General features: G+C 37.3%; 1 protein-coding gene across 8 annotated transcripts in view; it reads right to left on the bottom strand.

Moving 5' to 3' along the window:
- LOC306993805 (uncharacterized protein) overlaps window positions 1–25,814 on the bottom strand; it is an 88,539-nt gene that overhangs the window by 55,289 nt on the left and 7,436 nt on the right. For 4 of the 8 annotated variants that reach the window (XM_079603906.1, XM_079603907.1, XM_079603900.1 and 1 more), the window contains exons 4-9: window positions 25,379–25,413; window positions 21,203–21,372; window positions 19,154–19,272; window positions 18,058–18,208; window positions 16,004–16,172; window positions 12,693–12,948 (exon numbers count right to left, since the gene is read on the bottom strand). In XM_079603906.1, the coding sequence (XP_079460032.1) occupies window positions 12,693–12,945 (253 nt within the window). In that variant the 5' untranslated portion in view covers window positions 12,946–12,948; window positions 16,004–16,172; window positions 18,058–18,208; ... (1 more) ...; window positions 21,203–21,372; window positions 25,379–25,413. The remainder of the gene's footprint in view (window positions 1–12,692; window positions 12,949–16,003; window positions 16,173–18,057; window positions 18,209–19,153; window positions 19,273–21,202; window positions 21,373–25,378; window positions 25,414–25,814) is intronic. The other 4 variants (XM_079603901.1, XM_079603903.1, XM_079603902.1 and 1 more) reach the window with 4 other exon arrangements.

Genomic DNA, 25,814 nt, shown 5'->3' with positions numbered 1-25,814 from the left:
CACACACACACACACACACACACACACACACACACACACACACACACACACACACACACACACACACACACACACACACACACACACACACAAAAAAGTAAATCAGAAATCAAAATCAGACTGTATTGACGCATAAGACAGCTTTGAACTGCACTCTTTTCCATTATAGGACTACTAAACTAAATGCTGACAATATATAACAATAATTACTTGGAAAGGAGTGATACTTTCATTGCTGCCAGTTAATTCTCATTCCTTTTAGTCATTTTAGAACAGCAAGTGCCGAATCACATATATCAGAGCCTTACTTTGTGTCAAAAAAGCATTTGAGGTAACCTATCAGGTGTAATGGGATGTAATGTAATGTCTAATGGGAATTTATATTTGACTCGCATACCAAAGGGGCTCCCCATAACCCCCTGAGCAAAACCCCAAAGCTTGCATGCAACAAAACAGCTTGGCCTGCACCGGCCCATATCAGGACGAGACACAAACTGTGGGAAAGTTATTTTTAAAGTCGAATGCCAGTGGAGACAAAGCAGGAATTGCTCCTGGCTATGGCACTCTATGGCCTGGATCAAAATTCCACCTTTGGACTTCCCCCTCTGAATACGGACAAGAGGGGGGCGGATGATGCCTGGGATGTTGATAACAATAAATTCAGCCAGGACCCGACACTAGAGGTTTTTACACAACTGATACTTGAACATGAAAGACTTATTAACAAAGTTGTTGGTAATACTAATATAATCATCATAATCATAATCCATAAATCATAATCATCCTTTCACAGTCTTTATCGTCCACTTAAGTGACCAATCATTTTGGTAAACATCACGTTACGTTTACTCGCTGGAAAGACTTGACCTGTGACCTTTCGAAATGCCAATTTTTTCTCTGACATTAAAATAAACATGCAAGAAATGACACTAACACTTTATTTTGATAGTACACTTTCTACTAAGTAACTTTGCAACATGTTAACTACCAGTCATTACAGTATTAGTAGACTGTCGGCTTAATATATACTAAGCCTGTGTATCAACCAAAGCTAATTTTCCAGAGGCTATACAACAAGGTGCTGAGTGCCTATTTCCCGCTGAGCGCTGGACGTTTTTTTTACTGGTCGCCGAGAGTTGAGAATGTTCAACTTTGGGTAAAAAGCAGTACTCATCACAGTGACTTTTTTCCTAGCCGTCCAATCACAGAGGAGGAGGGGGTGGGACAAATGCCACAACAACCAACTGTCCATCACATTCTGCTTGTACATGAGAGTTCGTTGACATGTAGTTGCAAAGTTACTTATAGATGTTTAAAGTGATTATCAAAATAAAGTGTAGCCAAAAAGGCAACTTCTGTCTACCAATTTTTAAAGACTCTTTTTACATAATACATGTGAACATTTGCTTCTGAGTGAAGCATTTTTTGGTTAATTTGAAGTTATCTACTTTGCATGAAAAGCAAAAAAAAAAAAAAAATGTCCGAACACATTAAGCTCTTCAACATTTTAGTTCAAAGTCCTACAAACACTTAAAATAAAGCATATGCACTATGACTGTAAACTGTATTTTGCAACACTTTTTGTTTCTGGAACATCAACTAACATCACTAATCACTTGGTGAGTTGCACAGTTTTGAAAACTAATGTTAAAGGTTGTTTTAATGACATTTTCGGACATGCCCATTGACTCCAATGTTAAATGGGTCCATGGCCAATTCTATTATAGTCAAAAACTAGAGAGAGGAACCATTGTCAAAAAAATGTTGTCCACCACTCTTGTTCATCCAAAACAAACTACAATATAGACTCAAGGTGTTAAATACCGGAATTATCCTTTAAAAACATTACACTCACAGAACACTTGCCTCTAAAAATGCCAGGAATGCTTGCTAACCGAGAAATTAATTGGTAAGGAAAAAGTAGGCTAAGAACAAAATGGAACAAGTGTTTTTCACTCATTCACGCGTTTTATTTAATTAGAACTGACCGGTAATCACTTCAGCAGCCATCTTGCCGTCAGCACTCAAAATAGCACCTTGCATAACAAGAGCCACAATAAACCCACCATCATGTATATTTATAAACATAATACAACCTCTTAGTTCACTCTACCACAATCGCAAATCCCCTAGTTGCCCCCACTTTTGTCCTTATTTGCTGTCTCGTCTTTACAGTTACCCTTTCTCCACCAATCTTCCTCCTTCCCACTCTCTTCCTTCATCTATCTCTCTGCCCTCGCTGTACCTCTGGCAGGCTGATGCCAACATGTTTCAGGTTAGATTGCAGCCAATAGGAGCACAGATGTCATGACAGAATCTGACAAAACAGCTCAGATAAAAGCGCTACTGCAGGTGACAAGGACCTGAACTGGTGACCTAGACTCCAGCAGCTCGCCTTGTAGCAGGAGCCTCCAACAACAGAAACCACTTACAATTTGTTTGCTATTTCACTACACAAAATACCTCATAAATATATGAATCCGTTTAATCCAGTTGCTGACATTCCTATGTTTTGAGCTTGATGGTCTAAAAAGGTTTTTGATGAATCTTACACATTACACATGGAACTAGAAATAAATGCGTTTATATATGGGTAATGATAATACTCAAATCATTTGAGTATATTGTTTAACTTGGTCTACAAAGTTGTAGATTTAGGCACCATAAAAACACGTGCTCACTTGGCTGGACAAATCTGGAATTTTGGTACAACAAAAACAAACAAACAACAAATAATCCTTAAGTTTCTCAAAATGACAACAGAAGCATCACAACAGTGACACCTCTGAGGAAGGCAACACCTGTATGCGCTACATTCCAAAGCAAATCGAGCTGAGATAACTGGAAACCAGTCATGTAGTCCAGATTTTCTCCCTGTCAGTGATGAGAATTTCTCATTAGCTTCAATCTCTGACTACATAAGCACAGTTTAATTATACGCCTGTTTCACATTCTTAGCCAAACCTTAGTCCCCCTTCGAGTGTGAAGAAACTAATCTTACATAGCTCACCTGTCCTGAAGTTAAGGTAGCCTCAGGCTAATGTACCTGCATGGCTGAACGCTACTGTACGTCCACCTACAACTAAGCTCGGCATTATACAAGAAAGATTTGTAGTGATATTAATATAATTTGAATCTATTTTAGGGCATATAACAACACTTTCCAATTTCACAATTGGAAAAATTGCTTTAGTTTGCTCTGGCAGTTTTGTTAGCATTCGCTAGCTAGAAGATACATTCGTGTTTTAGTGAGGAAGGCAAACCTTATACGTCATTTCACTGATAAGAGATCAGACTACTTGTAGTCAATCCTCAAGGCAAACAAAGAAGTGATTAAGAGGAAATTGTTCCCATAACTAGCTAACCTGCCTGAAATCACAGCCAATTGTGTTTCTTCACCTGGCCCAGGCCTGCAAGCCTACTTGAAATTTGAGCTTCCAGCAGATTGCAACCATTAGTAGTGGGAACAAGTTCCCTTCAGCAGCAGTCAGCCTTTACCTGAACCCACTCCAAATACAGACCTGCCAATCACGTGTCAGGTTGCACACACACTTTGGGTTTTTATGTTTTATGGGGACATTGCATATAGACATAATGATTTGTATACTGTAAAAACCTGTAAAAAGTGATCAGTTGAAGTAACTTTAAAAAGTGAGGAAACCCATTGCCTTAAAATTATTAAATAAATAAACTAAAGGCAGAAAGACCCACAAACAAACAACAGCTGAAGACATCTGCAGTAAAGGCAACCATTTTTTGTGAAGTCTATGGGTTCCAGACTTTAGGCAGACATGACACAATTTTCATAATTTTGCCTCTGTATGTCACCAGAATAGACTATTTTTGAGAATCCTTTGCATGCAGGCAGTGTCCGTTTTTTTACTGAAGTTCTTGCCCACATAATCATAGGCATGCCTTAAAAACATATGACAGGATGTGTGACCATCCTCTCGGTCAGACGATCAGAAAATCAAAGGCAATTGGCATGACTCAGACCCAGGCCTTAATACCTCCTGATTGTGCAACTGTAAGCTGGTTTTGTGCGAGTACTGGGGAGCGCCGTGGCTTTAGCAGCAGGGAGATTAGCGGGCCGGCCAAAGTTGGCCTCCAATCCTTTGCCCTGCTGATGCCTGGAGGCTCTTTGAAGTAGACCCATCATACCTGGCATTGCAGCAGTGAGAACTAGACTGGTGTCAGCTCTAATCAGTTGGCTTGTCTGAGGATAGTGAACCCAGGCTTGCGCTAATTGGCCTAGTTGAGGATTATACCCCTTTGCTGGAGATTCAGGACAATAATTTAGTCAAATGGAGCCTTTTTTATCTCTGACTCATTAAGATGCCTTCATTTTTTTTTTAGAAATGGGAATAGAAAGACAGGTCAGAGATGTATAGACACAAAATGAAAAGAGCACATGCATTAAAAACAACTTTAGAAAGTAATTTCATTTCTGATATTTAAATAATGACATTGAGGGAGTGTTTTGAGGGGACACTGGCTCTAACGTGGTCTAGTTTTTCGGTAACTCCCTAGAGCAGAAGCTAAGTAACTCGCTAAAATGGCACTGGCCTGCCACGGCTGTGTTCTAGAGGGAGGCAGGTGGTATTGGAGAGGGCCAGCTAGTGGGTGCAGAGGTTTTTAATGCATCTCCGGGGAACTAACGAGACAGACCGGCCTTAAAAATGCAAGCAAAGTAACAGAAGGGAATAAAAGCAATTCCAAACAACACAGTAATCATTTATCTTGTGAGATAAATTTAAAATGGGTCTTAAAAATAAATTCCAACTACTTTTTAAAGATGTTAGAGACTTTCTTACATTCTTTTGATGGTTTAACAAAAATGTGACAGTCATGGAGCAAGATGCTGAAATGTAACAGTCAAAGACAGTTTGGCATATATAAACCAACGATGATAAATAGATAGAACAACACACAGATAGAATGACGGACGGACAGATAGAACAGCAGACCGATCGATAGAACGACAGACAAAGCGATCGTTAGAATGAGATAGAACGACAGATAGACACAGACAACGATTAAAAGAATGGACATAACGAACGATCAATAGAATGAAAAAAAATGAAAAATAGAATGATAGAACGACAGATAGATACATAGACAGATACACAGAGCGATCGATAGAATGAATGACAGAACGAACGACAGACAGAATGAACGGTCGATAGAATGACAGACAGAACGATCGATAGATAGACAGATAGAACGACAGAGATAGATAGATAGATAGAAAGATAGATAGATAGATAGATAGATAGATAGATAGATAGATAGATAGATAGATAGATAGAATGACAAAGAACGATCTATAGAAATACAGAATGAACGAACGAACGATCGATAGAACAAGACATAACGAATGCTCCATAGAACGACAGATAGAACAACAGACTGACAGATGGAACGATAGAATGAGATAGGACGATGGAACGATAGAACGAGATAGGACGATAGACAGACAGAGAACAAAATATATATAGAGTGACAGACAGAGCAATCAATCAACAGAACAACAGACAGAGCGATGGAACGATAGACAGAACGATAGAACGAGATATAGATACTAATTAATTCGATTCAAATCTATAACCAATTGACAGCCCTAGTATAGACACATCACCAGAGAGAACCAGAAGGTGAACTGTGGCAATGTGACAGGACGCCCAAGTCTCTTAATCAAGTGGTCAGCTAAAGAGGCCATCAGGTCAACAAAGGGGCAAATCGGTCATTTGAGGGTGAAGTCCCAAACACCAAAGCGGTGCCAACCCAATAGAGCAGCCGGCCTGTGAAAGGAGGGGAGGAGGAGTATGCTAATTATCCACTGAGTATTCTTATGTGAAACAGGGCCTGGCTTAAGCCCCCTTTACGGTCTGGGGAGGATCAAATAGGTCCGGGGTTGTCAGTGCTGCCCACTTGTTTCATGTGCACCCATTATCTCGCTCCCTTGCATTGACTGGGACAGATAACTATCACGTCACTATGGACCCTCCTCTGTTTTCGCACATTTGATCTTTCACGCTCGGCTGGTCGAGGCCAGGGGACTTAATCAGAGAGAGGTATGGCATTCAGACACATTCAGAGGTGGTGGCTTTGCGAGAAGATCTGCCAGCCCTAAAGAAGCAGCACCGAAGCTCTTTAGATGCTACCACCGGCCACCCACAAGAGCTTAGAAGCCATTATTGGCCCTTAATACTTCAATAATAGAGAGATTACTGATTGAGACTGAATACAATTGAGCCTAGTTATCTAAACCCGTTGCCCATTACAGCACGAGAAGACCAAGCTAAAAGCTGAGAGAGTCCTCTCTTGAAACGCTAACTAGACATTTACGACCAATTTAACCTAATATTTGCAAACATTGCCGTTGCAAATGTTTGATGGACCTTGGAACTGTTCAAGTGTCTTAATTCAGCTCAGACCACGCATGTAATCAGGTTTTAAACGCCATCATTCAATCAGTAATTTGATTAAGGAGCTTCAGTAGGTAAACTGTTAAGTTCCTCTTGACTACAGACATGGAAAATGTTGCCAGATTAGTTAATAACCCACAAAATGTGATCACTGAATATCTAATGGAGGCTAATCCACGGTATAAAATGTCACGGTTTACATTATTATTCAAACAAAATAAAAATAAAAAAGTTTTTTTTTTTTTACATGAATATTTACAAAAAATAAAGCATCCAAGAAATGTCATATATATATATATATATATACATATTTTTTTACATATTACAGAATTGAGCATAGAGCAACCAAGAAAAATGTAATACATTTATTTATATATATATATATATATATATAAATGTATACAATGTTTCTTAGTTGCTCTATGCTAAACTCTGTAATATGTAATAATAATAAAAAATATGTATATGTTGTATTGCCAGGTAATTTCTAATTTACATGCTATAAATAAATAAAATGTGTTTATGACAATATTTAAAAAAATCTTAAATAACATCTATGCATGCACGGTATGACAATATGATATACCTGAGTGAGAAATGAACAAATTCAACATGTGTTTGTTTTTACGTCCATGCTTGGCTGCACAGGGATCCGGCCTTAGTCAGCTGGCAGCTCGCTGCTTGGCTTAAAAGCACCGGTGAGAGGCTCAAACACACTCCAGGTCACCAGGCAGAGGTGTGTGAGTGTGTACGAGTCGCACAGAGAGGCCCTGCCGGAGGACAAAAGAAAATTAGGGACAAGAGAGTAAACCTGCCAACCCAGATGGATAAACTTGACTTGCTGATGAAGGACTCAGCAAAACGTTCCCCACTCCGAAAGCACCCCCTTGGACTAGCAACACCTCCCCGCACGCTTGCACAAACAAACACACGCGCTCCTTTTGTCTGCAGTGCAGTTTCAACACTTGAGGCAATGAAGCAAAATGTTGTGATTATTCTCATGTAATGAAGCAGAACAAGATAAACAGCCATTCTTGTTGGAGAGCGAACAATTAACCGTTCTAAGGTTCTGTGGTCCTTTAAGATGTCTAGGGTTCGTTGTCACAGTCACCTCGGTGTGTTTGTGTGTGACGGAGGTTAGGGTTTTATGCAGTATTTACAGTAAGCAGATCTGGCTATCACCTTTCACCATGCCTACAGCACGCTCGAGTCCGTTTTATTTTATTAAATGCACCAGTGGGCAGCTACCAAAACAGGGACAAGTGCAAGAACAGAGGGAGAGAGAGAGAGAGAGAGGGAGGGAGAGAGAGGGAGAGAACACATTTACATATAAAGCAATATCCAGGGTTAAATTAAAGTACAAATTTACAGAAATAAAAACTTTTTAAGAAAATGTCAGGTGCTTGATCATGCAAAACTCACAGGCGCACTGCTAGATGGTTGCTAAGGTCTTCTGGGTGTTTTTTTTAGCAACTTTTAATTTTTTTAGTTACTGGTCAATACTGAGTCCCAACGTGGCTCAGGTATTGTTATTGTTAACTAAAATAAAGTATTTAAAAACATTTCTCTTAATTGAAATAAAGCTAAAATAAAATTTATATATATATAAATATTAGTTGAAAAACTCAAACTAAATGAAAATTAGAAATGGCAATAAACCGAAATAAGTTTAAATTGAAGCACTAAAATTCATTCTCTCATTCATATTTATATCACAATCAACATTGGACAAGTTATGTGCCAAAGTATAATGTTACACTTTATTTTGATGGTCCATTTTAGACCTTCTACTAACTATAAGTAACTTTGCAACAACATGTCAGCTTACTGTAGACTGTAGTAGACTGTTAATAGACTGGAATAAGTCGACTTTAGGCAGTAGAATGACTGTTGGGCTAGCATCAGATATTAAGCAGACAGTCTAATACTCGAATGACTGCTTGTTGATATGTAGTTGCAAAGTTACTTATAGTTAGTAGAATTTTTAAAAAGGACCATCAAAATAAAGTTAACAAGTATTTATGGTTAGGGGTTTGTTGAAATCGTTAAATGAACAATAATAATAACATACATTATTTGGGCACTGGGCAGCACTTTATTTAACAGCCCTGTTCCCCATGCATACTATGCACTTATGTAATTGCAATAACTGGGTAATAACTAGGTACTAACCTTGAACCTACCTCTAAAACTAACCTTTACCCTGTAGTTACCTTATTTTACCCAGTACTTTCTCAGGTAAGTACATGCAATTGCACGTACTGTCAAATAAAGTGCAACCATAAATGTACTTACAATGAAAGTCTCTGGGGTGATAGTTGTATGTTTGACACACTGACTTCTATTGCAAGTCTATATACAACTTGCAAGAACATATACATCATGAGAAATAAAAAAAATGTTGCCTATTTCTCTCCAGTGCCTTTTTGAAATCGGAGACAGTGTGTAAAAGCAGAGCAAGAGACTCTCGGTTTAATTGTATGTGACAGGACGGCTGGCATGCAGAATTCAGCCATGCTATAGCTACAGCACACTGAGACAGACAGAGAGCTGTGCTATATACTACAGCATGTAAAAACACAATGGCTTGGACAGTGACACATTTCTGGGGGGAAATTAGTTCCACAGATTGCTTTAAGTCTGCCTGATATTTAAAGCCAATATGAAGCTGGTTTTACCTCCACATTTAAGAGAAACAAGATATTCAACTAGAAGAAGGTGGGTGGGATTTGATTTTATGCATCAGGAATTGATCGGATTGTGAAGAGTGATCTTTGTATGACAGGAGGGCGGAGGGGCGGGCTGGAAAATAAGAGGGCTTGGTGATGTCATCCGAAAAGGAAAGTTGTTTTAGTCGTTTGTGATGAAAGATTACAACGACGATTTGTCTTTTTGAAACTCTTCAATTGATCACAAAAAGAGCAGGAGTCTGCATAAAGTAAATAAATACACTATCGTTGTCAAATGATTCTTCAGAAATCATTCTAATATACTGATATGCTGCTCAAGAAACATTTATTATGTTGAAAACAGCTGGGCTGCTTAATTTTCTTTGTGGAAATATATACATAAATATATTTATTTATTTATTTATTGAGGATTCTTTGATAAATAGATAAATATTTGAAATATACATATTTTGCAATATATTATAAATGTATTTACTGTTACTTTTGATAAACTTATTTATTTTTTTTACATTTGGAAAAATCCTGTTGAACAAAATGATTAATTAAAAAAATTATGTACACAATTATATATATATATATATATATACACACACACACACATATGAAATCCATGTTGAGTGGTGTTTCCTGCCAGTGATGTAATGGGGTCATTTATTTCAGTAAACAAAACAGTGGGAGGAGACCCGAGTTGGCCCGCTGATATTTACAGAGAACAAACATACTCTCTCGTTAGAACACACACACACACACACACACACACACACACACACACACACACACACACACACACACACACACACACACACACACACACTGACATGCAGCTTCTACCAAATACCACCACGACACCAACAAAGCTTGAACCAAAACTGTAAAATATCCATTCCATATAAATTACACCTATAAACACACAATATGTAATAGGTTTATAAATGAAATGAATATTGATTGTCTTATTCCAAGAACTAGATGTTGAGATGGCTGATGGGAGTGAGTGTGTGTGTGTATGTCCAAGACCAATGGGGATCTCGTACGGCATTCTGCACAATCCCCCCGAGCCTGTCTGCTGAGCTGAACGTCTGATTGAGTCGTGTCACACTAATCTATCCTGACAACACGCGAGCAGTTGCCATGTACCCCTCCCAACCCCTAATGCACTTTTTTGTGTGCAAGAGAACGAGAGAAGCCCATCCGCCCCTCCATTCACTTCAGAGAGGATGACGTGGTGTGTGTGTGTGTGTGTGTGTGTGTGTGTGTGTGTGTGTGTGTGTGTGTGTGTGTGTGTGTGTGTGTGTGTGTGTGTGTGTGTGTGTGTGTGTGTGTGTGTGTGTGTGTGTGTGTGGCAGAATACCTCGGGGTTTATGTGAAGGGTGATTTGTAAAGGAAAGACAATCAATAGTTTGTCCATAAATGTCCTCTGTAGTAATGGTATTTTTTATATAATATCATATAAAACATACAGTAAAAGAACATGTCATAATGTTAAATAAACCAACATTGCATGTATTTTTTTGTCTTCAAGTCGGTTATCTGAATGGCTTAAATATTCAAGATTATGGAAACTATAAGCTACATTTTTTTTTTTTTTTACTTTTCTAGTCATCAAAATGTTGTATTAAGAGATGGACACAGCATAACCTTGCTTTTTATTTTATTAGATTATTAATTTATAAATAAATATTTTTTATTTTAAAGTACAAACAAGAACAAATAATACTAGAATTTGATTGAAATGGTCGGTGCAATTTTATGAAAGATACTTTTTGTAAAGGAAAAAAAATCAATAGTTTGTCCATAGATGTCCTCTGCAGGAACTCAATTTTTACATCATATAAAATATAAAAGTGCATGTCATAATGTAAAATAAACATAACAGTTGCATATATTTATGTCTTAAACATGTATGATTGGCTTAAATAGCCATAGGATAATTGCTTAAAATAAGCTTATAAGCTTTTTTTACTTTACTTTTATAGTTTTATTTTTATTTTTAAAGAGATGGACACAGCATAACCAATGCTTTTATTTATTATTAATTTCAAATATAATATAAAAAGAAAGTTTTTTGTAAAAATGAGGACAAATAATACTAGGATTTTATTAAAATTGACATGCCAATTTTTTAGCAGGAAAAGAAAATTGAAAAGAAAAAGAAAAAAAATGGCAGAAATTGTGAAAAGCTAAAAAAGAAGTCATTTGTGTTTCTACTCTTTCCATAGTAATTCCAGCACTATTGTCTGGCCTGGTCTAATCCCGTCCCGCTCCAGATGGGGTTCAGGCCAGGAGAGAGGACCGTCACCCTGCAGGTGGGTGTGGAGAGCGGCTGGGGGATCACTCCCCTTACGCCTCACCTTCTCCTCCACCCCCTCTCCCCAAAATCCTGTTTTTAACACATGACCGGATGCCCTGAATTATTCAACCTTTTCAATATTTCACATGGCCCCCTTTTCCATGTTTGTTGCCCTGGCCTTATGCAATTTTCATGGAAAAAAAATGTTTTTGTCCTACTTTAAAACACAAGCGAGACAGAGCAAAGGTTTTGGTATCATTGGTGTGGAGACTGTTGTGTATGAAGACTGAAAGGGGGTTGTGATAAAGACATGACAAGTTTCTCATGAAATTAGACCGGCAGAATCGTTTTTTTGCTTTTTTAAAGCTAGATAGATAAAGCCATTTCTTGTTTCTCACATACATTTTTTTAAGACACTATAAATGTTAAAATATGACTATAAAACACTTGATTTTGATTGGTCAAATAAGCCATTAAGGGTTCACATATTTTTATATACTGAGCACTAAACTATAAAAGTGTCCCAGACAAAGGATTTCCTACATAGCTCTGCTAGTTTCACCTTTCTTGTATGACTCCGCAGTATCTTTCTTCTCACATAATACAACAACTTAACCTAAAAACAATACTTGTATGTCTATTCATTCATTATTTGGAACACAACAATATGATTAGTGGCATTCATTCTTAAAAATAAAGGTTCTAATTGGCATCAATGGTTTCATGAAGAACTTTTAACATCCATGGAACCCTTACATTGCACAAAAGGTTCTTTATTGTGGAAAACTGTTCTTTAGAACATTACATAGTTATTTTACAAACTGTTCACTGAAAGGTTCTTTGAGGAACCCAACATTTTTTTTATATGGCATGACTGTGAAAACTCCCTTTGGAACTTTTATTTTTAATTCAAATGGTGCCAACTTTTGGATCGACATACAAAACCTATAAAATAGTATCCTAACTGAATACATGATGTTAACTTTAAGTACACAACTGTATATCACTGCCATATGGACATTACTTTGATACACTCATCTTTGAAACAAGCATCTTCTGTAAAGCTGCTTTGAAACAATATGCATTGCGAAAAGCGCTATACAAATAAACGTGAATTGGGTTTTTAATAGTGAATTGTACAGATGGTTATAACAACAAAAACCCTGATTATGCCTACCATACTTTATATAAATAAGCTTAGAGTGTTAAAATGGGCAATGTCATCAATGTCAACTTTACTACACTGAACCAAAATATCTACATTGTGTCGTTTTGCATGCATACCTCCCTCGCCGCAAATTTGGAGTGGAGGAAAGCGAACTCTCGAGGTTGGGCATGTTGGCTGGTGACCAGCGGGCTCAAGCCGCCCCATTCTCCCACTGTTTCCTTCAGAGTCCTGGCTGCCGCTACTCGCCAACCCCCCTGACCTTCCATAAGGCCCCAGCCCAGGACACCGCGCCTGTCCTGCCATGTGGTTGGCTGTACACTCCTCTCTCACAGGACCCTTTTCATCCAGAGTGGGTTGGGGGAGTAACATTTTCTGTAAACACACACACACATAAAAACACAGTCGAAAATATAAGCGAAGATGTAGATGTAGACGCACAAACAGCCTGACACACATGCGGCACCTCATGAGCGAGTTATTATTAAACTTTCAGGTCAATTGTGTGGTAGAGACTCAACTTGAGGCTTTCAGCAGCATAGTGCAGTAGAACTGATGAAACATTCATGCTCGGAGAGCCATGTTTCTTTTCTTTTTTTTGTGTCCATTTTCATTATATGTCATCTCTGTTGAGTCGAGTCAAGATCTCCTAATTCACTAGTACCTCTTACAGCTAATCAGCCTGACATGTGAACTTACATAAACAGAACTCCAAAACTACGGGATTGTGAGTTTGTAAAATGAACACCAGAGAACAGCCCACATACCCTTTTTAAGTTTATATAACCAATTCATGCAGGATGTAACAGGCTTTTAATTATACATTATTCAAAGTTTTAGAAAACGCAATAACAAAATGAGGATCTGCTTAAAATGCTTTTTTAAAAGCACTTCCGAACCCCGACCCTAACATGATAAAATAGATCAAACTATTTCTTGTTTCTCATTACATTTCCAAAACACTGAAATAAAAAGGCAAAATTTTAAATATGACTATAAAATACACGATTCTGATTGTTCAAGGCATTCTAGGTTGAAATATTTGTATATAAACTGTAAAACTGTCCAAGGCAAAATATTTCCTACTTAGTTATACTAGTTTAATGTCTCTTGCATAATATTTTTCTTCTCAAATAATACAATAACTTAATATTTTTGTCTATTTATTCATTATTTGTTACACAATCATATAATAAGAGGCATATTGTACAGTCAGATGGTCAAACACACAAAAAAACACATTATGCCAACTATGCTTTTCCTAACTAACTAACATGGATGTTTAGTAACTGAAATCAAATTACATCAAGATTAATCTCAAAATGGCTGAATTGTGTAGACAAAAACAGGCATCTGGTGGGGGCCGCTGTCCCGGGTCCTCAGAGTGTGGCCGGTATAGGGGTTACCCCTGCCTTCTGCCTATAGAACAAATGTGCCCAAGTTTGGACCCAGGGTTGCCCACAGTCTGCTTGCACCAGCAGCCAAGACCTCCATATGCCCACCCAGCTGACACCGTCTCCAGCACGCTGTGACCCCAATGTACAGTAAAGCAGACCAACACATGCCCAGAACGTACACAGAACCAGTGCACTAGGACACATCCATGGATATGCATGCATTAGCGCTGGGGAAGCTACTTTGGAGGTTGCCAGGCTAATCATAATTTCAAGTAGTTCAATTACTGCCAAGCAACTATTTAGAAAAAGCAGATTCAAGTAAACGCCACTGAAGCCTTTAGGGGCCTTCGGCATTTTTAATCAGAGCCATAATTTTAAGGCATAACTTGTACATAAATCTAAACTAAATAACATTTATTTGATATATTATTATAAAAAACATTAGCTGAAAGTCTTAATGAACAGTAGAAATTATTAATATTACAATTATTTAATTCAATGGATTAATTGCCTTTATTTGAACTAAAAGTAGCCATTTAAATAAAATTAATTTAAACAATCAAATCTGTAAAATGTCTGTCAAAAATAGTCAGGAATATATATATATATATATATATTAAAAAAACAAAAAACATCTTAAATGCCATGTAGGGACTCGAATCTGTGAATTCGTTCTTTCAGATTTCACTTCAATTTGAGTTTTTAAAGGCCCCATTTACTGTTATTAAAATACTTTTTGGTTTACTGTGATAAGTCACACAAAAGGAGAGAAATATACCTGAATCTTAATTTAACACTCGTTTATACTTCTCATTTCAAATGGATTGTATAAATAAAAGTTAATATCAGGGGTAAATAGGGCATTATTACTAGTTACTTCCCAACATGCATGCATGCATGCACTCAAATACACACAGAAATGTGGCTACAAAGATCAAATGCAAACACAGTAGCACAGGCATAGGTAGTTATGCAACCCTAATATCAGCGCGTCCATTAAAAGTCAGAGCATTAGTAACCACAAAAAAACAAAAGCTTACTGATCTGTGAGCAGCTCTCACAAAATTTACAAAGCTTCTGATACATTAACACTTATCAGGAGTTATCCTCTCCTAACAGCCACCGCTGAAGGCTCCCGTTGCATTAATATTTTACAAGATTAATATTTAAACACATCAAATGGAATATGGAAAATAGCATATTGAACAGAACCTCATTAGCCCACAAGAGAGAAGCTAAGTAAGTTTCATTCAAAGTGCCTTTTCATTGTGGGATGGATGGATGGATGGATGGATGGATGGATGGATGGATGGATGGATGGATGGATGGATGGATGGATGGATGGATGGATGGATGGATGGATGGATGGATGGATGGATGGATGGATGGATGGATGGATGGATGGATGGATGGATGGATGGATGGATGGATGGATGGATGGATGGATGTTTTCTTAGATATTGGGTAAAAAGATTATGGGCAACCTATATAAATTGACAAGTTCAAGTGTTCACTATGACATTTGGCAACCATCTGCCGTTTAAAAATAGTCTACTAAACGAAGCACTAAACTAATGCGAAACAACCAATCAACTGTCTAGACTTCCTTTATAAATGGCTGGATGGCTTTCAAAAGCAAGTCACAACTTTTTTGGCACGTCAAGTTTAGGGTTGTGAAGGAGACTTCGTGCACACTGAGGAGGAGAGAAGCCAAAAAAACGTCACGCCGCAAGATCACAAGACTGCCTTTGGCCAGAATCATAGTTCAGAGCTCCATTGTGATTTATAATTTCTCTCCACATATTTTGAAGTGAATATGAAGAGTGTGCTCCAGCAGACACATTTTTTTGTTAAACAAAAAAAATTATAATATTTATTTGAGTTGTTCTGGTTCATACAACATAAGTCCTGAACTTCATACAACAGAGGTTCTGGACTTCATACATTTAACTTTTAAATCTTTATCCAGATGTATTATCTCCATTATATTGAGGCTGAAAAGGAAAGAAACATCTGAAATAAAGTAAACTTACGGTGGAAAGGCAAGATGCCCTTTAACATGTGGCGTCGTGCCAGATCACGGTGGAAAAAAGACTTGCACGTTGTCATATATGACACTCAACAATACTTGTTTGCCTCTGAGCTGCCTGGAAACAGCTTGCCGGCTGCTGATGATGGCAGACCCTGGAGGCCACCATATCCCTGAGGTAAAGGGAGGAAAACATTAGTAACAAGATAACAGGGGAGGAGAGGGCTCAGGGAGCTTGGCTTCTTCAGGTACCTGGGCCTGCTCTTAACTCCTGAACCAGCATCCCAGGGACTGGTGACAACAAGCAGTGGGTGTGGGGTGGTTATAATGGTTGATTATGATGATGATTTCAGTCAATATATTCCATGATTATTATACCAGTCTGCCTGGCTGTTTATATCATATCATACACTTAAAGAGTAACAAATAAATAGTCATTTATTCAACTTTTTTGATTTTTCCACTAAATCAACAGTCCCCCTATTATAGTGACAATCCCCCAGGAATAACCTGGGATTAAGTGCTTTGTTCAAGAACAAAATGCTGATAGCTCATGAACTGCCCCATGTGGTGTTTAAAACTATAACCTTTCAGTTACCAGGACAGATCTTTCCGTTTTTTAAATAATTGTTTATGTTTTGTTTATATTTTGTCTGTTTGTTTTAGTTAAATTTAGTTTGTTTTAGTTTCTAGAACATATCTTTATTTATTTTTTAAATAATTGTTTATATTTTGTCTAGATTTTGTCTGTTGGTTTTAGTTACATTTTGTTTGTTTCAGTTACCAGGACAGATCTAAAAAAAATAATTGTTTATATTTTGTCTAGATTTTTTTTTTTCAGTTACCAGGACATATCTTTATTATTTATAAAATAATGGTTTATATTTTGTCTGCATTTTGTTTATTTTAGTTAGATTTTGTTTGTTTCAGTTACCAGGACATGTCTTTATTATTTATAAAATAATTGTTTATATTTTGTCTATATATTATGTTTATTTCGTTATATATATATATATATATATTCTGTTAGGTTTTGTCTATATTAACTTGTGTTTTGTCTATGTTTTGTTTGTTTAGTCTCATTATATATTTTTTTGTTTCAGTACCAGGAAAGATCTTTTTTTATTTTTACATAATTGTATATATTTTTTTATATATTTTGTTTGTTTATTTTAGTTAGATTGTTTTGTTTCAGTTACCATGACAGATCTTACATTATTCAAATAAGTGTTGATACTTTTGGTCTATTTTTAGTTTGCAAGCCAAAAACAGAAAGAGGTTCAATCCCCAAAACAAAATATCAACTAAACAATTGCAAAAGAATGACTTCAGCGGTTCCATGGTACAGTGATGGCAACCAAATGTTTCCGTAGTACCATAGTACATGTCTAGAAAACTTTGGTATTACCATGGATACCATGTCCAGCAAAATAAATAAAATAAAATAAACAACATGGTGCTTTCTGTTAATGTACTGAATACAAAGTCTGATAGTATAAAATAATGCACGCAACACAAGTCTACTCGAAAAGATCTATAGAAAACCATTGATAAGTGCCATAATCAAGACACTGGGGAAGCTGTGAATCAGTGACTGCCATTCACAACCTGCAAGAGACGCTTAACAAGGGGTGAATTCTGCTGAGACTGTGATGGCTTCATTACACTGGCCTCACTTACCGTCTGGAAAAAAAAATTAATGATTTAATGAACAGAGTTAAGATTTGACACCACCGCAGCACTCCAGCGCTAAATCAGAAATAATGAACGAGCCATTAACGAGGGGCTGGGTGAGAAACACCTGATCTGCACTACTCCCCCCCCCCCCCCCCCCATCCCTCTGTTTATCTGTCTATCCCTCCCTCCATCTCTAATAAACAGTCCACAGCTGAATCAGGGCATCACCTTCACCTGCCAGCAGCACTGAACCTCTGTCTATCAGAATACACCCACACACACACACACACTGTGCCTCTGTCTGTCAGACTACTCCTACGCACTGTACTATGCGTACACACACACACACACACACACACACACACACACACACCCCTTCACCTGGAAGATGAGCTGTCTGTCAGGGAGGGAGAACGTCTCTGGGGAGTGTGTGGGGGTCTCTCTGTCACAGTAAACCCCTGTCTGTCACACTCGCAACCTCAGACGTGAACACGCATGATGCACGCAGTAAGAGAAGCACATCCGTACACACCTGTCAACAGAAGAATGTTTAATTTGAACAGGCCTGCCATTGTTTGATAAGATAATGACTGGGGCTGCCGGTATAATCATTTCGTTCATTCATGTTCGCTTCGGTCTAATGAAGGTGAGGCCTGATAGTTCCTGAGATTCGCTAAACAATCATCAACAAGTTTTGAAGTAAATGTTTTGAAATGAGACAATAAACAAAAACACAACTAGGACAGGAAAAATAAGTATGCTTTACCGTGTTGGGTTGACTCGATACATTCAAGGTCATTTAAGGGATATTTGGTTTACCAAAACACCTGCTATCAAGAAACATTTCTCACAGGGTTCTCGAGTTGGCTAAACTGTTCTTTGGAGATTAAAAAGTTCCTATTTATGTTATAGGTTTTTCAGTTCAGCATATTTGGTTTATGGGTTCTTTAAAGCAACAGCAGAGGATTTGTTTTTCTTTTCGGTTTTTTTAAGAACTAGACAAGAAAAAGTTCTTTGTGGTACTAAATTATGTTAGATTGTGTTAGATATTCTCAAAATTGCCATAGTAGATACACAACTGTTTGGGGTCAGCAAGACTTAAAAAATTAATAATTAATACTTTTATTCAGCAGGGATGCATTAAATTAATCGAAAGTGACAGTAAAAACATTTATAATGTTACAAAAAGATTTCTATTTCAAATAAATGTTGAACTTTCTATTCATCAAATAATCCTGAAAAAAGTACTACGGTTTACACAAAAAATATTAAGAATAATTTTCAACATTGATAATAAAAAGAAATGTATCTTGAACAGCAAATCAGCATATAAGGATTATTTTTTTAAGCATCATCTAACTTTTTGTGAAGTGTTTAACTTTAACTAAGTTTGCTTGTGCTATATCTAAATGCCACTTAAATGCCATAAATGCCACTTGGTTTGATACTTTGTTATTGAATCCAATGACATTCTTACCTTTTTAATTGTGGCTAAAGAGTCCAAATACTGTGAAGCAGAGGCTGTATATGATCAAGGATGCAGTCGCTCAACAATCTCCAGTTAGCCAATGGTCTGCAACTCCCTGTGGCTTTATGCTGTTTGGAAACAAATGCTTCAACATTACAAAATCATGCTAGTTTACTGGTACTTCTTTCAAGTGTTAACATTTCCTTAGCTTTTATGATCTTAACCAGGCCTATTACACATAAAAGGTCCATAATACCAAACATTAATTTAAGTGCTCCTCCAACAAACCCACCAATTACGGCACTCTTTACCATGTGTTCCATTCTGGACACAACTTTACAATTTAGCATTGGGGTACCTCTTGAAACCTGCTTTTAAAGAGCTGTCTAAGAGAGGCATTTTTAACTTTTGACAAATAAACAATGGCGCCCTCTGAGCCCGCTGCGCTAAACACCGCTCACCAGGCCCAAATTAAATGAGGAGAAAAACGCTCAGGTCCTTTTGCACCGCACCGCGATTTTAAGGAGGGGAGAGCACACATTTCACACAGTTGCCTTTGTGTGTAATATATTGTATCATGGCCATCCTGCTGGGCATATTTCATATAGATAATGATGAAGGCAATGCGAATATCTACGTGAACGAGTGGGTTAGCTAATTAAGATTATAGCTACCCAGAGAAGTGTCTCGGTACAGTTTGCACCCAGCAAGGCGCTGCCTTCATTGTGGGAAAAGCAGCACCATTTAAACAACAGGGTCCACATCACCTGGAGTGCAATTGATACCAATTATACCATATCATAAAGTAACCCAATTTAATAGTCAGGGAACCAACATGGGGCATTTGGCTCATTTATTAAGAGACAACAGAAAAAGGATTCATTTCTAGCCAGTGAGCTGTCATTTTGTCGCAATGATAAAGCCCAGATCCTAAACTTAAGGATCTGACTGTCACAAATAAGGCAAGAGCAATTAAGCACGACCTGGCGCCAGGAAAGGGCAGTAATTAAGTGCGTTATTGTCTTTTGCCTTACTATTTTAGTTTTAATGGAGCTAAATATGTTTTTGAAAGATCATTCTAGAAAATAATCAATCCAAATTAAGTATAAATATTATTAAATATAATTAATATTAAAGATAATTAAAAGATTAATGCGACTAACATTCAGGTTAAGATTTTTTTTATTTATTAATTAAATACTACAGAAAGTACCACTTTTTATATAATGTATATATACGCATATTATATACATTTTTGGGATCAGTATGATTTAAAAAAATAATGCTTTTAATTCAGCAGTGATGCATTAAACTGATTGAAATTGGCAGTAAAGACATTTATATTGTTACAAATATGTTGACACTTGCATTTTTTAGAGCTGCTTAACAGCAGAATTTAAATTTGTCTCATATTTGATCAAGTTTGCATCACTGATCATTCATTTCCTGTTTATCAATAAGAAGCTGCTTTGAAACGATCAGTATTTTATAAAGTGCTATATAATGGTGACTTGATTTGACTAGAAAAAAGATTTATATTCCAAATAAATGTTGTTTTTTAACTTTATTTAAAGAATCCAGATCAATAGAAAGTTCAAGAATCAGTTTCCACAAAATCAGCACAACGGTCACACTTGTTGATAATAATAATAATAAGATATTTTTCTTGAACCTCAAATCAGCCCTTTAGATTGATTTCTGAAGGATCATGTGACGCTGAAGACTGGAGAAATGATGCAGAAAATTCATCTTTGATCACAGGAATAAATTCCATTGTAAAATATATTAAATTGACAAGAGTTATACTTTAGAGCTTAAGATGCTGGTAGAAACAGGTGGAAATCAATGCCGTTAACTGTGGAATTTTCGGATCCGAAGTTCTAGAAGAGAATTAATTACAGTATTTGTCATTTTTAAATCTATGAAAAGTTTACAATAACCATTAAAAATTGAAATATTGAAAAAAATTCTTTAGTGAATTCAATTGAAACCGGCTCCATTGTGAACGCCATAATCCACTCTTAATCTGGATCAGGGATTCCAGTGTGTTTTTTTTACCCCTCTCTTGAGGCAGCAGTTGCCGTTCATCCCGTGCCTTTGTGTACGTGCCGGCCTCCTTAACGTTTTAGCAGGGCTTTGACTGGTTGAACTTTGATCTGATGTCTTCATTGAGGAGAACTGCAGGTTACCCATTCAAGATGCAAATCCTTTACCAGAGCCTATAGGCACTTTGTAAAAGAGAGAGAGAAAAACAGGGTGAAAGAGAGAGAGTGAGTGTGTTTCGATGGGAGGGGGGAATCTTGTGTGAAGTTGAAACACTCCGCACGCCCCCCTCCCCACACACACACACGCACACACACACACACTCGCGCTCTAATCCACATTGCAATATGGATTAAGGTAGGGGATAACCTTTTCTTAACGTGCAAGAAAGAGTATGGCAAGGACAAGCCCGGGGTGGGCGGCTGGGGATCTTCTCATAATAAAGCAGTGCTGTATAAAAGCACGCTCTGTGTCAGGCTCTTGTGAATGGGCCTCAATGCAGCCCCATTCCCAGGCCTGGTGGGGAGGCTTGCCAAAGACTACCTAGAGCCAACTAAGCGTGAGTAATCCGTCCACACTCAATGGACGGGGTGAGCCCCATTCAACCCTCTCAGAAGTTTAAGAGTTGATCAATTTATTATCTGTGGCGATTAGGGTGCAGGCCCAGTCACCTTCTTAAAACCCGACAGTCCGGGAAGAAAAGAAAAAAAAGAAATGGGTCTCTGTGTTTCCACAGCTAGCGTCGCATAACCGAGGCCCTCTAATTGCGATACTAATGCGCTCGAAACCTCTGATTTGAAATGAACCAAGGCAGAAAACCGATTTCATGCTGTGACAGTTTATATATTGCCGCCGATAGACAAACGGCCCATTGAATAGGAACTGTACCTTCTAATTTTGTTTCCGGGGGAGAGAAAATAATCGCTTTGTTACATACGTAGAGAAAATTGGGCATAAAATCATTCAGCCATTTTTTTTTTTTTTTTTTTACTCTTACAGTCTGATGTGATATCTTTAGATGGGAATTAGATGACTGAAAAAAGCAAATTTGAATAATTGACTGTTGTAATTACGCCCTAAAAAAAGGCTTTGTACCTTTAACGGCTTGTAATGACAACTGAGTTAACTGATCGGTGCGGAAAAATAAACTCTACAAGTCAAACAAGCTTTGTTGGCTAAGGATCACACCCACTCCAACGGCCACAAAGGGTGCAGTGGTTTGGGACAAATCTCAAGTGCTCTTCACACTCACACTTCTTAGCACATGGATAAACAGTTTTATTAGCTCAATTCACAATAGCCATCGTCTTCTTTTTTTAAAAGAATGTTAAACGCCGCAGGAGACCAAACAAACGAAAATGACAAGCGAAAAGGGGAGTGTGGTGAAGCCATGCCTGACTCCTCAGAGGTAAACAAAGCAGGTGTAATGGGGTGTGGCTCAATCAGCTCACTAGTTCAGTAGCCAGTACACTAGCTACTAGCTAGGGAGTCAGCCATGTCACAATACTTCTGGTGCACTGAGACGTTCACTTTGTAGAAATCCACTGACCTCTCACTAGATTCACTTACCAGAAACAATGTCATGTTTTAAGTCCAAGTGTAAATCAACACAAAGTCTCATTTTCTGTAGTTACCTTTATATTTTTTAAATGGCATTAACAAAAATGCACTGTGTTAAATGCACTACATTTTTTAAATTTCAATGTATATTTTTAAGAATAATCAGTGATAGAAATTACTTCGACATTTATCTGTCATGCTAGGGCTAATTTCACAATAAAACAAAATTAAATAATATTTTCACTTTTCAGTTTGAGTAGAAAAAAAGATTATTTTCACGAATGCCATTTACCTTTTTTTCTTTGTTTTCTTTACACAAAATGTCTATAGAATATATATATATATATATATAAATTAAATAAATACATTAAAATTAATTTAAAGAAAAGATTTATGCAAAACAATTAATTTAAAAAGACTACTTTTAATATTTTTTTTAACAGAACAACTTTTAATTTGTTACAGTAAAAAAAAAAAAATCTAAAAGGCATGTATGTGCTCAAAATTGAAGAAACATTCAATTGTGTCAGTGTTTATATGATCACGGCTCCTGTTAGTCCACGAATTGAATGTTCATGACATTCAGATAGGGATCTCGGGAGCAGAATGAGACGCATCCATAGTTTATTAAGTGAGATATTAACATTCTTGCTGGGCAAAGCAGTCGCCACCTCCTCGGTTCGCATGTTCATGCCCCTGTGTTTGACAGAGGTCACTGCCAACACACAACAAGCCGCCACCTCATTACCCAAACTAAATAACTTGATTCTCTCTATTAAAGCCATGTGACAAATATGCTACATATTCACATGGACGCTGCTCAAAAGTGAGGCCCCGATTACAGGCCCAGAGCGGAAAAGATTGTTTCATCGTCATTCTCACACTCAATTGACTGTGTGGTTATGTGTGCGTGTTATGCGTGTGTGTCCTGGAGTCATTATGTGCAATTCAGGCAAGCACGTGGATGGATGTGTGTACAGAGCTTTCAATCATGTTTATGAGGGGCCGTGCATATGTGTGTCTGTTTGACTCTTAGCGGCTGTTCCCTCTGCAGTCAATTTATCTTAATGTGAATTGAATGTGCTAACAACTCCAGCGCCGTCAGACATCATTTCATATCAATCATCCGGTATCAGCCACACTGATCTACAATGGCAAACACTCAGTACTTACGGCAACAAACTGATTTACTGTGAATTATTCAATTTATGTTGGAAGAATGGCATAGAGCACTGGGAACTCTTTGTATGTTCAATTTTGACAGCTGGCTTGCTTGCAAACCCTTTAGCCATGACTATATTCACAATATAGCACAGCATTTAGTGTATTACTGGAATAAACCAAACAAATTCCACAACACTACATAGGACAAGCGATTTGGTAAATAAATAAATTCTATGACTCTATAGGACAAACGGTTTGGAGAATAAATAAATAAATACCACAACCCTACATAGGATACGCGGTTTAGAAAATAAATAAACAAGCCAAAAACAAATAAGAGAATAAAAATTCTGCAAAAAGGATTTAATTTTTTTTTTAATTTACTAAATAATTAAAATTAAATAACAACAACAACTATTATTATTAATAATAATAATATTAATGGCATGTCTACTTACACCAAGTGCAAATGTTGTTGTTGCTGTTGGTAGAGGCTATTTACACTAAATTCGCCCACCATTGACTGATTGAGCCAGACAAAGTTACAAAAGAAATCCCGCTGATAACAGAATCGGTTGTGTGGAGAGTAAAGAGGAGGGCGTTCCATTTTTTCGTAACCTTTTACCGAACCCAATTAAGCAATAAATAAAGCAATAAAGCAGCATCAATATTTATTTTAATAAATATAATCATACACACTGAATATGTTGCTATTATTGAATGCTGCTTTATATTATACTACAATACACTGAGGTGCAAATAATATCTGCCACCATTTGCTCTAAATAGCACTTTACACTTAGTGCAAGGAAAATGTTGCTATTTTTTACTTGGTGTATATAACATCTGTCCCTATTTGCACTTATAATCAAAATAAAAGAAAATAACCACTGCCTAGTACTACTATTAATAATGCTGTAATCATTTTGTAATGTATTTTCAGTCAGAACACTGTATTGACCAATCAGCATCCAGGATCGCAACCAACACATTTTATATAAAGTAATAAACCACTAAAAAACTGTGATTTTATCACTTTTAAAGGGACTCGCAAATAATTTCTCAAAAATTAAATGATCTATTTCCGTCTATACTTTGTAGCATGTTGACCGTTCTGGTCTCCTGGCCACTTAACAAGGTACATGTGTGAAAGAAGATGTGTCAGAGCCCCAGGGACAAATCACCTTTCTAACGCAATAACAAAACAGGCCATTGTCTCGCAGATAACACCTTAAATTAGAAAAGCCACTCTTAACACCAACACTTCCTGATTAGACCTGTGAGGAGCTGTGGGCCAATCAGAGACTAGGACCATGGGGCATTCCTTTGTGACATCATTAAGGTAATGTGTGGGTAAAGGCTGATTTAGATCCCTGGGCTGGTCACTGTTGCAGTTTGCTGGTTAGGAGTGTTTTTCTGTTTGGGGAGGAGAGGAAGGTGTGAGTGTGTGTGAGGGGCTGAATTCACCTGTTGCTTTGGACTCTTTCGGCTGTTGACTCTTCCTGGGAAAGGAAAGAAAGAAAGTCACTCTCAAGGCAAAATTACATTTGGTCAGGTCTAATTTGTCAAAAAAGCAATCCCTTGGGTCAGATCAGATCCATCTGTCATGGGGGAAAAAACAGCAATACGGTCAAACACATATACAACGGTCAGACATATTTACAACATCTTCACTATAGGAGATTCCTCTCAGACCAGCAGGAACTTTACATATAAAACGAGGTCAGATACACAAAACATGTCCGAAACATTCTTTAGATCCATGGAAACCTTCACTACCCTTCAGTGTGTCTGCACTCTGCCATGCTAAGGAATGGGAGGCCTATCAAAAAAACAAGCCCACATCCTGCATTGGATTCCCGCCCTCCCCATTTATATGGAAAACAAAGGTTTACGCCTTGAC

The sequence above is a fragment of the Phoxinus phoxinus genome, assembly GCF_949152265.1.
Source record: "Phoxinus phoxinus genome assembly, chromosome: 25".
Classification (NCBI taxonomy): Eukaryota; Metazoa; Chordata; class Actinopteri; order Cypriniformes; family Leuciscidae; genus Phoxinus; species Phoxinus phoxinus.
The sequence above is the reverse complement of the archived record's forward strand: the minus strand, read 5'-3'. Positions and strand labels throughout refer to the sequence as shown.